Raw genomic sequence first — 14,520 nt, 5'->3', positions numbered from 1 at the left:
AGTTACATTAGTGTTTGAAATTAATACATTCCGTTAAATATTTTAAACACAATTAGTTAGTTAATAATTTGTTCAACTTATCATCATAATAAAAAAAATAATTAGAGATTTAATACAAATAATCACTTTAAAAAAATAATAGTCAATATCAATTCTTCCAGCAATTGATCGTGGTTTTAAAAAAATCTCTATCAATATACTCTATTTTTATTGTATTCTTTATAGAACACAATATAAAATAAGTTCATATTTCATCTTTACAAAATGACTAATTTGAGCTTCAAATAGTTAATAAGTCAATATTTAATTTTTTTTAAAAAAGATTCAATATTTTTTTAGTTGTACTCTCCATTGTTACATGAGAAAGATTCGACAATAAAATGCAATTCGCTAATTTGATGGTGAAGAGTGGTGATTTTTTTTCTATGTTTTTTCATTTTTGTGAGTAATAAAAATAACTGTGTTTTAAATAATTAATGAAAAGTTTTAATTTTAAACTTTTTGTACAAATTTGAAACATTGATGAAACTTTTTGTATGTGTGATGCAATTAGAAGTAACGGTGTTAGTTGGAACTTAACGGAATGTATTATTTTGTAACACTGAGTAAATTTTTTGTACGAAATATGTAAACTTAATATTTTTGTACTAAATTTAACCAAAGATAAAACATTTTGAATGATACATGATATTACTCCCAATTTCTAATGCTCAAGTGATTAGATCTGTCAACGAGTGCAAACAAATTATAGCATCAAAGTCCCAAAGTTATACTCCCGAGACTCCCGGTCCCTTAACAAATAGAAACTATTTTTCTTTTTTGATTTATTTCATAAAAATATAAACTTTCTATATAAGGAAATTTTATTCCTTTTAATGAGATTGAGATCCATTTTTCACTGACACACTTTTCTCTCATCTCTCTTACATATCAATTTAAAACCGTACCGTTTAAAAGTTTATATTTTTAGGGGACTAATGAGTAGTTACTAACGCTCAAATCTTACCTTTTAAATTGGAAGTCTACAAAATTGTTAAAAGAAAAAATAAGATGGGAAAAGATGGAAACTCAGAAAATACATAATAATCCTATCTTTTTATACTTCCACCACTCCCCTGCCTCTAGCAGATCATAGTTATGAAGCTCATTCCAAAACTTGACTCGAACGCGTTACAATTTCTATACACCTCTGCGAGACTCCAATTGCTTGGTGTTCTCCAGTAATACCTGTCAGATTGAAACGAACTGGTCGAGCGAAACAAGAAATCAAATTGAAGAGATAGCTTCAATGTGATTGTGTATCACGCTTACCTCACGAATATAACTTGCCACTGCTTTGCAACCTTCTGTTGCTAGCTGCATGACAGTTTCAAATGTCTCCATTTGCAGTTTGGAGTCCATCTATCAGGAAAGACAACATAGAAGTCGGTTCAAGCAAAAGAGAGTTATGCAGATTCAAGGGCTTTTGCCAACCAGAACAGCAATGAAGCCAATTTAATCGAAGAATGTGAGCACAATCGAAGTCCAAGAAATGAAAAAAATAGTAGTAGTGTTTTAAAAAGGACCTGAAGAAGGGTGACTTTGTCTAACTTAGGCAGAATGCCAACAGTAACATCAGGTCCACCAGCACTATCTTCAACGTAGTTCAGATCTGTGTTTAATTTGCAAAACTCGAGGTTACTTTTGAATTTTTACTAGATGATAGGATCATATATACACTAAACATATGTATGAAATTGAAATACATAACAAATTGATGAGGCTTTTAACTACCGAGCAGAGGGGTCCCGTTCAGAAATCCAGCACTGCAGGAGGTAACAATATCAGTCATAGGGATACCAGCATCAGCAAGGGCCAAAGTTGCAGCATTTATGCATGCTGATCTTGTTCCTGAACAAATTAGATTGTAGACGAGCTATGGTTAGTGGATGGCAATAAAATGCCCATGCCATTTCAACAATTGACACTGGGACCAATGGAATGGAGAACGCTATCTTACCTCCATCTGCTTGAAGAACTTGAACAAATATATCAATCTGCAAAACATACATTAGAAAAACATGATTCTAAGATTAAAAGAATAAGACATTAATTGAGGCCATCTAGACATAGCTTCCATTTTGTGGGCAACAAACCTGAGATCGAGGCATCAAGTGAGTCAATATGCATGCTTCCATCGTCTGACGAATGACCATAGATATCTCTGTTGATCGCCTGACACCACATTGAAAATTACCGAAGAAGTTAGTGAATGCAAAATGGCCACACTGGAAACAGATATCAACTCCTCGAGTTTAGAGAACAGCATTAGCACGAAAGGCTACACCAGTTATGAAAAACCAGTACTCCTATAATTTCACGCCTATCATGGAGTACTATGCCTGTTATGTTAACACTAAGCAGCTAGGCTGTTTACGAGCAGGAGTTTGCACACGACAATATGCCAAAACATAACCTCAAATTTGTTAGCACTAGACTTGCTCAACTGTTAAATACCTGTCACCCTTAGGTTTCCTCATCCGATCTCCAGTACTGAAATTAGCCATGCTATACTCACAGCGGACCTGTCAACCATATAAGCGAAATTCACCTGTGTATGATCGCCATGGATAAAACACAAATTTTACAAACATGCAATACGTAAAGAAAATTACCAGTGCCTCATCATTACTTTGCTGACTCCTATTTTGGACCTGAAACATATTAAACATCACAAATTTCAACCACAATAAAAATATCCAAAGAAATCTCTCTAAGTGTCTCAAACAAGTAAAAATCCATAGCATAAATAGCATTAGGATTTCGTATTCTATTACGAGCACAGATTTATAACCAAGTTTATACATTCATACACAAGCATTCAGTATCAAAATAGCAATATTTTCAAAATCCCATAAACAGCAGCAATGACTTTCGTGTTCTTTACAGCACATATCTGTGAAAAAACAATAAAAAAATATCTATTGTTCAAGAAAACAAAGCACCTCTCTCGGCCCATAAACAGCAGCAATGACTTTCGTGTTCCCCATCTCAAAAACAGCTGAGCTGCAATCAACATACAAATTCAATTTAGGTCAATCAATTACATCATTCATACTACTTAAGCTTTTGATACTGCACGAAAACATCACAAAAAGTAACTACAGTTTCTAATTCTTACCCGTCGGCTTTCGAAACCACTCCTATTTCTGCACGAAGCTGTCTCATCTGAAATCACGAACAATTCGATAGTCTTACAACATTGCCGTTAAACAGTCGCGAGTTGCCAACAGTAGAATGCGAACTTCAAAAGAGAAAAAAAAAAAAGAAAGAAAAGAAACCTCCATAGGACGGCGACCGTCCAATCGAAGACCTTCAGGATTAACAAACTCCATCTTAGAGAGAGACGCCGTGCGCCGCCGGAGAGGTTTGTTTTTTTTGGTGAGAATGAACGATGGGCCGGTACTTTTTAAATAATGTTGGGCTAAGCATTTTAGGCCCATACATAAAAACCCATATTCTCCTGGGCCGACTTATTAGTTGTGTTGTTTTTGGTTGGCGTTTGGTTCTCTTTTTAATTTTTGCAGAGCAATAATGAGTAGTAATATAGCTCTAAAAAATTTATGTAAGATACTAGTACTATAATTGACGAGGCATAGTTCTAAGTGCTAGGAACTAGATTTTGATGTATGAAGGTTGTCAATAGCATTATAACATGTGGCTCTTCATTAAATAATTCAATTTGCTAAATTAATACTCCATAGACCTCATAGAAATAGGCTAATTAAAAATATCATAGGTTTTGAAAAAAAGAAAAAAAAATGGATATGAATTATTTCTATGAAACAGAAAGAGTATATGATATTAAAAAATATAGCATCACAGTTTCTTCGCAAATTCAGTTTGATTAGTCTACGCACACAATGACGACAGTCAAAAATTGATAATCCTCATATACTATATTTGGAAGACTCCACTCACTAAATCATCGTAATTAAAATTCCAAATCGCCACGATTATAATATCTAATTATAACTACTTAATTACAAAAAGGTAATATTGCATATATTAAATTATGGAGTAGGAAAATAGGAAATAGGAAATACGTAGGAAATAGGAAAACAAATAAAAAGTCGCACTATATTCACGTTAGCGTCAAGAAGAAGAAGCAGCAGCTGAACCAGAGGAAATTAGGGGGAGAAAAAAAAAGTAAAAAAAAGTCTTCTTTCCTTCTCTCTCTCTCTGTATTTCTTTCAAGGAATTCGATCGTTCTTATTTATACGCAACCTGGGTTGTCTTAAATTTCTCTTCATTGTTTGTGGGCTTCATTTTTTGCCCTTGAATTTAATTTGGCAGATCTGATTCTTGAACAATGGCTTCGAAACGGATCTTGAAGGAGCTAAAGGATTTGCAGAAAGATCCGCCCACTTCCTGCAGCGCAGGTGTTTATTCGCCCAAATTTGTTCCTTTTATGATTTGTTTATGTTTTTGCACGGTGTGTTGGTTGATCTGCGAAATATCGATGTTTGCATGTGGGTATATTTTTTCTTCTGGGTTTGTCGGATTTCGTTGTTTCAATCCATTTTTGCCGGCAAAATTCATTCTTGGTGGTGCTAATCTGTGGGCCGGCATCTCGATTAGTGGTGGTTTGGCAAGTTTTTTCACGTGGGCTTGAGTGATTTTGTAGTTTTGGTCTCGAATTTTCCTGCTACCTATAAAAAAAAAGAGAAATAAAAAGCTTTTGGGGATTACTTTCTTCTTTTGTGCACAGTAATGGGTGGTGTTAGTTTTGGCCCTAATTTTGTGGTGATATTGCCAATGATGTTTATTGAAAAGGGGAAAAGCTAAAAGAAAGTAGTTTGGGGCTTTCTGTAAATTATCTAGTGACATTGGGATTTTGATAAATTTGTGCCCGGTTGATGTATATGCTAGAAACCTGTGAGTTCAGTCATATTTTGCATACACATTTTTAGAGGCTTATGTTGCATAACTTTTATGAATTTAAGAATTTGCATCTTTAGCACTTCTACACATGTTGATTCACGAGAAGCTGGGGATATCTGTGTCCAAATGGAGAGGCTGGTAGTGAGCCGTACCAAAATTATGATGCATACTGTATTTTACCTGTCCAGTAACTAGACCAGAGAACTAGCCAGGGAGGGTTTTGTTAATATTCTCAAGTTCAATGTCAAGGAATTGGGCATTTCTTTGATTCATTTTCTAGCTTTTAGCAATTACAGTATCTTCTTTGGTGTTTCGACCAGTTTACTACCTTTTCAAGTTTGCTCGTTTGGTTATGATTCTGATTCAGGAAACATTGGATTATGAAGTGGATATTTCTAAATAGTTATCTAACAAACTGTGTATGGTTTTCTTCCTGATTTTCTGAGGAAGTCCTTGTTTCCATTTAAGCATTATGAGTTATTGTTTGCCGGTTTAGACTTTATACCAGCCGTATTGTTTGAACAATCATTGTTGAGGAATTACCCTGATTATGCTTGTCACTTGCAATTGCGAGTATTTATGTTACTCTTCCAATTAATGGAGTTGTTATCTTAAGCTTCCTTCCTTCTGTCGACAGGACCTGTTGGTGAAGACATGTTTCACTGGCAAGCCACCATAATGGGTCCACAAGATAGTCCTTACGCAGGAGGGGTGTTTTTAGTCACCATTCATTTCCCCCCTGATTACCCATTCAAACCTCCAAAGGTACAGCATTTTTTAGTTATTTTTGGATCTATCAACTCTTACTTGTTTTGACTTGTTTATTGGTGCTGTCTTAAACTGTTTCTCTTTCTTGTAAAGTGATTTTCTTTTTGCCCTAGCATTTTAATTCCAATTGATCGTACTCTGAATCTCTGATCCTCTGCTGCATTTGAATACAAAGATGAATTCACATCTTGGTATTTGGTGACACAAATATTATCATATCAACTTCATCTGACTGTAGTTGAACAATTTTTTTGCGAAAGATGTATAGTTTAAGAGAAAGTAGTTTTATCAGAACTCAGTAGTCTATCTTAAATTTTCATCACAGTGCAATAATTGTATGCCATGTCTAGTAATCGGTTGAAATAATTTAGGGAACCATCGAAGTATCATCTCTTATTCATGGTTTCTTGTTTGTCTTTATTTGAACCTGAATTGAGGTATACTGGAAGGTTGTTATTTTACCCTTTGACGTCATGCTATCTGCTTCAAAATATCAGGAGTTATATCATTGGTTTGTGTATTCCAGGTAGCATTCAGGACGAAAGTTTTTCACCCCAATATTAACAGCAATGGGAGCATTTGCCTCGATATCTTGAAAGAACAGTGGAGTCCTGCCTTGACAATTTCCAAGGTATCTTATTTTTACGAGTGTACTGTCATGTAGCCAGATGATCAATACCATGTGAAATCGAAACAACATTTAACACACTAATATGCTATCGTGCTCTATTCTGTATTCCGAAAACGAATTCTTCAATCATCTCATACACCATTAGTGTTTCAATCAGTCTGTGTTACACAAGACTTCCCTTTAGTTTTAAGCGAGTCTAAATAATAGTATGTGTGTGTTCAGGTGTTGCTCTCAATCTGTTCACTGTTGACGGACCCTAACCCCGACGACCCTCTGGTGCCTGAAATCGCACACATGTACAAGACAGATAGGACCAAGTACGAGCAGACTGCTAGGAGCTGGACCCAGAAGTACGCGATGGGTTAGTCTGAGATGCCCTCCCGATGGTTTAGATTTGCATTTATGTACAAATTATATCGTTCTTGGCCATGTTCTTGGTTCGGACCCTGGTAAGAAGAGCTTGAAACTGTCAAGCAATGGTGGTTTGAATTGTTCATATGGAATGTGTATTCAAGAATGACTGGATTTCGTCAATTGATCGTTTCTTTTCTTTCTTTCTTTTTAATCTGAAACTGGATTTGGCTCATTGATCTTGTTTGATCAATTTACTCACTAGTTATTACTACTATAACATATCTCTATGAACCTATTTCTTCTTTGTTTTTTTTGTGATCTTTACTTGTTTATTCAAATGTCATTCGTTTCCGATTTTACTTGCGCCTTTCTTGGTCGAGCTTGTACCCACTTTCTTTTATCATCTCAAAATGTTTTTTATTAGAATTTGAAATAGAGTAACTAAATTAGTAGTATTGTGATGATGCTAAATAGTTGCATACTGATATTGGTACTGGGATAACTAAATTAATAGTATTTGGGAATTGGAATTTTTTTTAAAATTTTAATCTGAGGAAAAATACAAGTTGATTCAGGTTCATTTGTCTTTTAAACCTAGAATTTCGACTATGGACAAAACATAGAATGAGACCATCCATAACCATTTATAATGTCATGTTCAAGGGTGGCCTTTATAGACTTATATAAGAAACACTGGATCATGACTTAAGTACTATCGATTTAGTAGAAGAGTGTCACTTTAAAATTTTTATTAGCCGTGATTAAAAAAAAAGTGATGGATTATGTTATATAAAATGTAAGTAATAGATTGATATAGTATTAAATAATAGAGTATTATAAATGAAAAGTAATTAATTTTTGTAAGCATATCAAAATGGTAAAAAGAAAAAAGAGATAGATAGGGCGATTTAGTTAAGGTCCATTATAGATCCAACTTTTGATTCACTCCCATTATCAGTGTATGGACAATTATCCATCGGGCACGTATTTAGATCCGGCCTCGATGAGAAGAAAATTGTGATTATCTCCTTTTATTATGGGGTTTTTACCATTCAAATTGTAATTTTTATACTCTAATAGAGGGGAGCAAAACCGGAACAAATCAATAATTATCTATTAGTAATCCTAATCATAATCCTAATCCTAATATTCCAGCAGATCGTCTCCTCTTTGACTACTTCGATTTGATTCTTTGCCAGAAATTAGTACATCCAAATTAGATTTTACCTAAGTCCCAATAATTGTCCACATTGATTCTAGTGTATATTTAACAAATGTAAATAAAAGTGAGTTGGAAAAGTTATTGGAATATGAGTCTCAATTTTATATACTTTGTCCCTTAAAATAGATCACATTTGCCATTTTGGAATGTCCCTTAAAAATAGACCAAATCTATTTAAGGAAACGTTTTTCTCTCTAATGAGGTGAGTCTCATTCTCCACTAACAATACTCCAATCACTTTTTATTTCTATCTCTTCTTTACTTTACCAATTGTACATTAAAACTCGTGACGTTTTAAATGTTGTCTATTTTTTTAGGACGGAGGAGTATTAGTTTTATACTCCCTCCGTTCAGCCTTAATAAAAATGTTTTATTTTTTGCACTCATTTTGAAAAAGAATAAATAGTTAAAGTGGAGAAAGAGTAAAATAAAAGAGAGATTAATGGAATGGAGTTAGTAATAAAATGTGTAATGAAATAAGTTTGTGGAGGGTGGGACGTACTTAATTTATGATAAAAAGTAAAAAATGAATGATTAATGGAGAACGGAGGGGTACAACTTGGTATTTTGTTAATGATTTTTTTGGCATTTAACTAAGTACACCGAATTACTCGTTTATATAAGTAATGGTGTGAAAAGAAAAATGTTTTAATATTCATCTTTTTCTCTCTAGAATTTGTATGAGCTTGGATTCTCTGTGTGCTAAAATGTACAGCAGGTGATGTTGTAGCAATCTCCACCGTCCAATGAACTTTATGAAATTTATTTTCCATAGTAGGAGATCTAAGCCCGAATTAAGAATATGTTACTTTTAGTTAAGCACAAGTTTATTGTATAATTAATAAAGTAAGAAAGATGTATAAAGAAAAAGTAATTAAAGTATTAATAGTATAGAATGGATTCCACTTTATTACAAATAAAGTGGTGGGACGAAATGAAAAGTAAAGAGTAATTTGCAATTTATTTTGTTATATATGGTGTAATTAAGGAGGGAAATAAATGGTCTATAATAGTGCAGTAGTATATTTTCTCTTAACGCCTTGAAAAAGGAGAAAAATTTGATGTTAAAAAGTAACTTTAGCTAAATGGGAAGTTAATTAATTAGTCAATAAAATAAAAAGTTTATCTGCTAATTATTTTGAAAGTGTCCAAAACTCAAAAGTACTTTATTTTATGTTTAATAGTAGAAGTTAAAATCAATTAATTATAATACAATACTGAAGAACTACTAGTATTAGTTTAGTAACACAAAAAACTAAACACAAGTGGGATCCAAGTGATATTTTATGTTTAATAGTAGAAGTTAAAATCAATTAATTATAATACAATACTGAAGAACTACTAGTAGTATTATTTTAGTAACACAAAAAACTAAACACAAGTGGGATCCAAGTGATATTTTGACATCAGTTCATGAAACATAAGTTTCATACTCCATCCGTCCCATAATAAGAGTTCTGTTTTGTCATTTCGATCTGCCCCATAATAAGAGTTATATTTTATTTTTATAATAAATGGTAAGTAAGTCGGTCCTACATTCGACCAATTTATTCCACTCACATTTTTTATATTTTTAAAAATTCGTGACATAATCAAATAACACTCCTATTAAGACATGAAGAAAGTAATAAGTAGTAGTACTACTACTAAACATATTTATGGTGAAGGGAAGGAAACAAATCCCTATTCAATAATTAATGACATTTCAGTATGATGATTATAACAAAAAGTCATAAATAATCATTCATAAGTGGATACCATTTGATCGAGTTGTAATACCATAAAGTATATTAATGGTGTCATGTATTACTCCATTTGTCCCGTGTTACTTGCACTTTTCTATTTCAACTTGTCCCAAACTACTTACACTATTTCTGTTTTAAGTAAGAATTAGAGTATTTAATTAATATATTTATGTTAGTTAAGTGTTCCTTTATTTAGTAATCACTCATTATATTTACCATACTGATTTAATTATACTAAAAAATCAATCCAAAGTTTACAATGTAAAATAAAAAGTGCGACTAATATGAGACAGATGGAGTATAAATTACTGGTTCAAGTACAATGTGGTTTTAGTATATGAGTTTTATGATCAAGTCATTCCTTCCCTTCAAACAAAAAGAAATAAGTACTAGAAAAAAATGAAATTGGTTGATTTTTATTGTGTGGGTTTTTTAAAGTAACCTAGCTAATAACAATCATGCTTCGTCTGGATCTTGAAATTGGACCCTCAAATTATGAATTTCGAATTTGAAGTAGAGTAAATGTAGAGTCAAACCTCAGTGTTCTTTCTTTCCAAAATAAAAAAAATAAAGTAAACGAAGAGAAATTATAAGGCCATTAACTATTTAAAGAGTTCAAATACATTATAGAATTAACGAACTAATTCTTAGATGCACAACCCACACTAGCACTCATAGTAACATTATTGTTAACACATTTACTAAATTTTACACAATAGCATAAACCACACAAAACACAAACCAACCTCAAAAACCCCATAAAAAAGCTCCCATTGCAAATTTTCTCTTATGCTCAACATCTCCGTTCACATGTAGCCCATACTCATTTAGTAAAGAGTCCACTTTCCACTCCGGCATAGCTTCGTACTCCGCTCGATTATATCTCGGGTAGTGCAACGGCATTTGGAACCCGCCCCGGTTGCTCACCACCTGCCCATTTGGACGACCGCCACCACAACCGAGACCACCAGGTGGTAGAGATTCAATCCCTCCTCCCATCATTTTATTTTCTTCCTACCCTTCTTAGAAACAAAAAGAGATCATTTTGGACTTATTTATAGTCAACAAACAATGTGAACAGTTAGGTAAACCAAATAAATGTAGATTTATTTTTGAAAAAAAATGCTTAAATTTTCGATATGAATTATAGTGTTGTCAATTTTTGTACTGGCCTTTGATTGACCCTAAACGTCTTTTTACGTGCATGAAACATAGGTTGGGGGGCAAATGCAGTTCACATGAGTCATAAATGGAAACAAATTGAAGAACTTTCCCAAAAATAAAAATATACTTTATATAGATATTAAGGTTTCTTGCTTTGTCAAATTATTATCTTTCATCTTACATTTTATTTTTACCCGAAAAATATTCTATCTTATTTTGTACTATCTGGGAGAATTATTTTGATCCGTGTTTACATGAAGTTGCGAAGAACATTCAAAATTTAAAAATAAGTATACAAAATGACTTTGGTATTAGTGAAAAAAGAAAGCTGGAAAAAACTGTAACCATCCCAATTAATAGTCAAATTAGCCGTCTAATTAGCACAAAGAAATGCTTAAACTTGTTAGCTAAGATGAAACGATCACTGCATCTGTCGTTTCGTGTGTGGAATTTTCGTTACATGTGAGGGATTTTTTCGATGTATCTATCAATTCATTGGTATTATAACCGATAAATTTAATCTAATATAGCATCTATGATACCCAATTTGTATAAAATGATCAGATCAAACATCTAAACTCAAGCCTATATACAACATCACATTTATAATTTCATTAGTATTCCTAATTATAGATTCATAGGTCCTTATATTGATTCATGAATTGTGGACTAAAGGATTTTAGGGGCAAACTCTCCCTCCAATAATAGGTGACCCTTTCTTGATATTGTCCACAAATCTTAGTAGAGAGAGCAATAATTATTATGGGCAGCCAATAGAATTGATGCAAATAATTTGATGAGATTGCCCTTGTATGTAGGGCATATGGTATATGTACTTGCTTCTTTATATGAATTCAACAAAATTAAGCACCACACATTTTTTGGTGGCCATTTATAATGCAGCAGCAATTTGCAATGGAGTTGGCTGTACCTGGGAGAAAAAAAGGAGGCACTTCTCACATGGTGGCACAGTTTTCGTTGTCGGTGGTTATGGCCGCCCCCACTGGTGGTGGTGCTTGACGGAGAAATCACCCCGTAATTGCCCACCAAGACATATCACTCTTTCTGTCTCACATAGACACAAGCACACAAAAAGGAGTTGTATAAACAATTGTGTAACAACTACAAAATGTTCCAAAAGAGTGTATAACAAGATTAGATGTGGCTATACACCGATATAGACTTGGAATGGTTCGTACACTTGAGTCTAACAAGCTGAACTCGGATAGCAAGAATTTTCACGATCATGTACTCAACAAGATTTTCATACAGCCAACTAACTAACTAACTTGCTCCTGTAAAAAATCATGTGGTGATTCTGTCTTAGTTCCATGTTTCTACAGGTTGCGACTCTACATTTTCCATCCTCTGAGGATTGGAAACTATTCCTCTCTGCAATTTCCTGAATGAAAAAAGGGATGATTTGAGAGGACTGAGGCTCACTTGAAGTTGAACTCTAGGAAGCTGTTCTTCGATTAGCAGAAACTTCATCCAGATTTTCAGGTGATGCTTTTGCCGTCAGAGGCAAGTCCACAAGCACGGTTGGAGGGGCAAAATACATGTGCAGTGACATCATGCAGATCACAATTCCCAAAAAGAGCTGCATGAGTTGATTATGTAAGACGAAAGTGGGAAGCACAAGACATGAAGAAAATCAGAGAGAATGTACAACTCACCTGAAGAGTCGGTTTGAAATGGAAAATGTACACAGATACCAGCATTGTCAATAACATGGCCATCGACGTTGAATACACCTGTTAATGAGGAAGACATAGTCCGCTTATTTTACTTCACGTCATACTAGAAATGAAGAATCGAAATATTATATTGTAAGCAATTGCTCCCATATTCTTAAAACTAAGTACTAAGACATCAAATGACATTTTTCAGATAATTTAGCCAAACGATGATTGAAGTAATAGGCACCTTAACGATGTTATCTGCATACTTCATCAACCACGATACTAGCAGTCCAGTCGAACCAAGATTTAGCACTACCAGCCAAGTTGTTACACTGTATCCATCGAAAAGACGTCGCCACCATGGACCATTCTCGAATCCACTTCTGAAATCATCAGTAGCCAGTTTGGCCATGTTGAATATTGCACCAAATCTGTGAGGAATTCGCTACATCGCATCAATAAACAAATACCCTTAAAAGGCTCTTAATCCAAGTCCATACCCACAAATGAAGAAATAAAATGTAAATAGAAAGTAGAAACCCTTTGTCATCTTCTCTTTCCCCCTTTACCACAGGATTGAATCATAGTTGCTTCATATATGAATATGTTGCCAGTCTGCTACGGCAGTTTATATGGAATAATTATATTAATCTCGTGTACGTAGAAACATTGGTCTGGTACTACCAGCGAAAGAAACTCACGTGTATAATTGAATATTCTGCCAATATAAGCTGTCATTGTTCTTTTTCATCAAGAATTCCGTGTACACACCAGCCAGAGCAGAGAGACAAGCTGATAATACACCCAGCATGTATCCTTGAATTGGAGACGAGAAGAGCGACTCACAAGAAGTTTCTCCACAACCTTTGACCTGTGCCATCATTAGACAAAAAGATTCAGACTACAAGGCAAGTTATGCTTACATGAAAAGCTATGCAACGAGTAAGGCTAGTGATCATAATCCAACTCCCATTCGCCATTGTGGTTTACATTAAACTAGAAGAGTAAGTAAAACCGAAGTACCTGGCTTGTGGTTGTTCCAATAGCCAATAGAACGATAGCCATCCACTGCAAATTAGAAAGCTTCCTCCTCAAAAATAGCCTAACACGGGAAATGAAATTATATGCCAATTGTAGAGCATGAACAATTACATAGGAGAAATCTGCATATAGCTCTCTATTAAATGAAGCAGGTTCAGTTCTTGATAAGTGATATGTATACGAACCAACAAGAGAGTCAATAATAAGCACCTGAACAGTATTCCAGTCGTAACAATCTTTAAGTTTCCCATTATCTGATAAGTGGAGGTATCAACATAAGTCAATGTGGCAAACTGCACATTGTTGTGAATGAGGTATATGACTGACGGAATCGGATACAACCGCACACTTCTCCAATCAGTCGTGATTTTAGGAGGAGGCGATGCCTGGCATTCTCTCCACAGCATCAAACTAGACACAATTAGCTGCACCCAAACAGAAACATGATACTAGTCAATGACATTGCATAAACTTAAAGTAATGAACATAACCTATTAAGCACTAAAACTTCACACATAGTATATTTCCAAGAAAATATTCTGATCTTCTAATTTCATACTTATACTTTATCAATAAGCAAAAATCGAAAGATTGCTAACAGAATTAGCCATACATTTCCAAGAATGAATGCACTTACCTTAAAAACTTCAGCAAGAAAAGGCACAGTAGCATAGTCATACTTGTACCCCCCATTACTCTGAGACAATGTCGTCAATATCCCCTGCCAATTTCAACCAAAACGAACAAACCCTCATTCCAAAATCACATTTTTGGTGGCAATTTTCAACCAATCCACAAAATCAAGTCCGTATGGAACAAGTATTTAAAAGCTTGAGCTGTAACCAGTGAGGAAAGTGAACCTGAGAGCTTGTGAGAACGGTGAGGAATGAAGCGACGACGTACCACTGCATCATCTTCTCCCTTCACACTGTGAAATTGGATTCGGAGCGGATTTGATCTCGCGTGAGCAATTGCGATTGCACCCCTTTG

The 14,520-nt window shown here is 34.3% G+C and overlaps 3 protein-coding genes across 3 annotated transcripts; 1 reads left to right on the top strand and 2 right to left on the bottom strand.

Moving 5' to 3' along the window:
• Window positions 1-982: 982 nt before the first annotated feature.
• On the bottom strand, window positions 983-3,434 carry LOC121802278 (exosome complex component RRP41 homolog). Its single transcript, XM_042201907.1, has 11 exons — window positions 3,321-3,434; window positions 3,161-3,207; window positions 2,985-3,045; window positions 2,655-2,693; window positions 2,497-2,564; window positions 2,136-2,214; window positions 2,000-2,036; window positions 1,774-1,890; window positions 1,566-1,651; window positions 1,312-1,401; window positions 983-1,227 (listed from the first exon to the last, which is right to left on the bottom strand). Exons 1-11 carry the CDS (start codon window positions 3,372-3,374, stop codon window positions 1,180-1,182), a joined length of 726 nt encoding a protein of 241 aa, XP_042057841.1. The 5' UTR covers window positions 3,375-3,434; the 3' UTR covers window positions 983-1,179.
• Window positions 3,435-4,040: 606 nt separating this feature from the next.
• Window positions 4,041-6,908, top strand: LOC121805398 (ubiquitin-conjugating enzyme E2 28-like). Its single transcript, XM_042205232.1, has 5 exons — window positions 4,041-4,188; window positions 4,336-4,421; window positions 5,561-5,688; window positions 6,218-6,322; window positions 6,545-6,908. Exons 2-5 carry the CDS (start codon window positions 4,352-4,354, stop codon window positions 6,686-6,688), a joined length of 447 nt encoding a protein of 148 aa, XP_042061166.1. The 5' UTR covers window positions 4,041-4,188; window positions 4,336-4,351; the 3' UTR covers window positions 6,689-6,908.
• Window positions 6,909-11,906: 4,998 nt separating this feature from the next.
• LOC121802099 (CMP-sialic acid transporter 1-like) lies at window positions 11,907-14,520 on the bottom strand. The gene is made up of 8 exons (XM_042201671.1): window positions 14,391-14,520; window positions 14,168-14,251; window positions 13,741-13,955; window positions 13,513-13,591; window positions 13,191-13,360; window positions 12,734-12,920; window positions 12,484-12,561; window positions 11,907-12,407 (listed from the first exon to the last, which is right to left on the bottom strand). Exons 1-8 carry the CDS (start codon window positions 14,442-14,444, stop codon window positions 12,264-12,266), a joined length of 1,011 nt encoding a protein of 336 aa, XP_042057605.1. The 5' UTR covers window positions 14,445-14,520; the 3' UTR covers window positions 11,907-12,263.

The sequence above is a fragment of the Salvia splendens genome, chromosome 5 (assembly GCF_004379255.2).
Source record: "Salvia splendens isolate huo1 chromosome 5, SspV2, whole genome shotgun sequence".
Lineage (NCBI taxonomy): Eukaryota > Viridiplantae > Streptophyta > Magnoliopsida > Lamiales > Lamiaceae > Salvia > Salvia splendens.
Note: the sequence above shows the minus strand (reverse complement) of the source record. Positions and strands in the feature narration are given on the sequence as shown.

Bases quoted from the DNA above. Each gene is read 5' to 3' on its own strand.
- LOC121802278 (XM_042201907.1), bottom strand. From the start codon at position 3,374: ATGGAGTTTGTTAATCCTGAAGGTCTTCGATTGGACGGTCGCCGTCCT. The intron at 2,565-2,654 runs GTAATTTTCTTT...TATGGTTGACAG, and splicing joins AAAGTAATGATGAGGCACTG to GTCCGCTGTGAGTATAGCAT. The intron at 2,215-2,496 runs GTATTTAACAGT...ATGTGGTGTCAG, and splicing joins AGGAAACCTAAGGGTGACAG to GCGATCAACAGAGATATCTA.
- LOC121805398 (XM_042205232.1), top strand. From the start codon at position 4,352: ATGGCTTCGAAACGGATCTTGAAGGAGCTAAAGGATTTGCAGAAAGAT. The intron at 4,422-5,560 runs GTGTTTATTCGC...TTCTGTCGACAG, and splicing joins GCCCACTTCCTGCAGCGCAG to GACCTGTTGGTGAAGACATG. The intron at 6,323-6,544 runs GTATCTTATTTT...GTGTGTGTTCAG, and splicing joins CTGCCTTGACAATTTCCAAG to GTGTTGCTCTCAATCTGTTC.
- LOC121802099 (XM_042201671.1), bottom strand. From the start codon at position 14,444: ATGATGCAGTGGTACGTCGTCGCTTCATTCCTCACCGTTCTCACAAGC. The intron at 14,252-14,390 runs GTTCACTTTCCT...TGAAATTGGCAG, and splicing joins CCGTTCTCACAAGCTCTCAG to GGGATATTGACGACATTGTC. The intron at 12,562-12,733 runs GTGCCTATTACT...CCTCATTAACAG, and splicing joins ATGCAGATAACATCGTTAAG to GTGTATTCAACGTCGATGGC.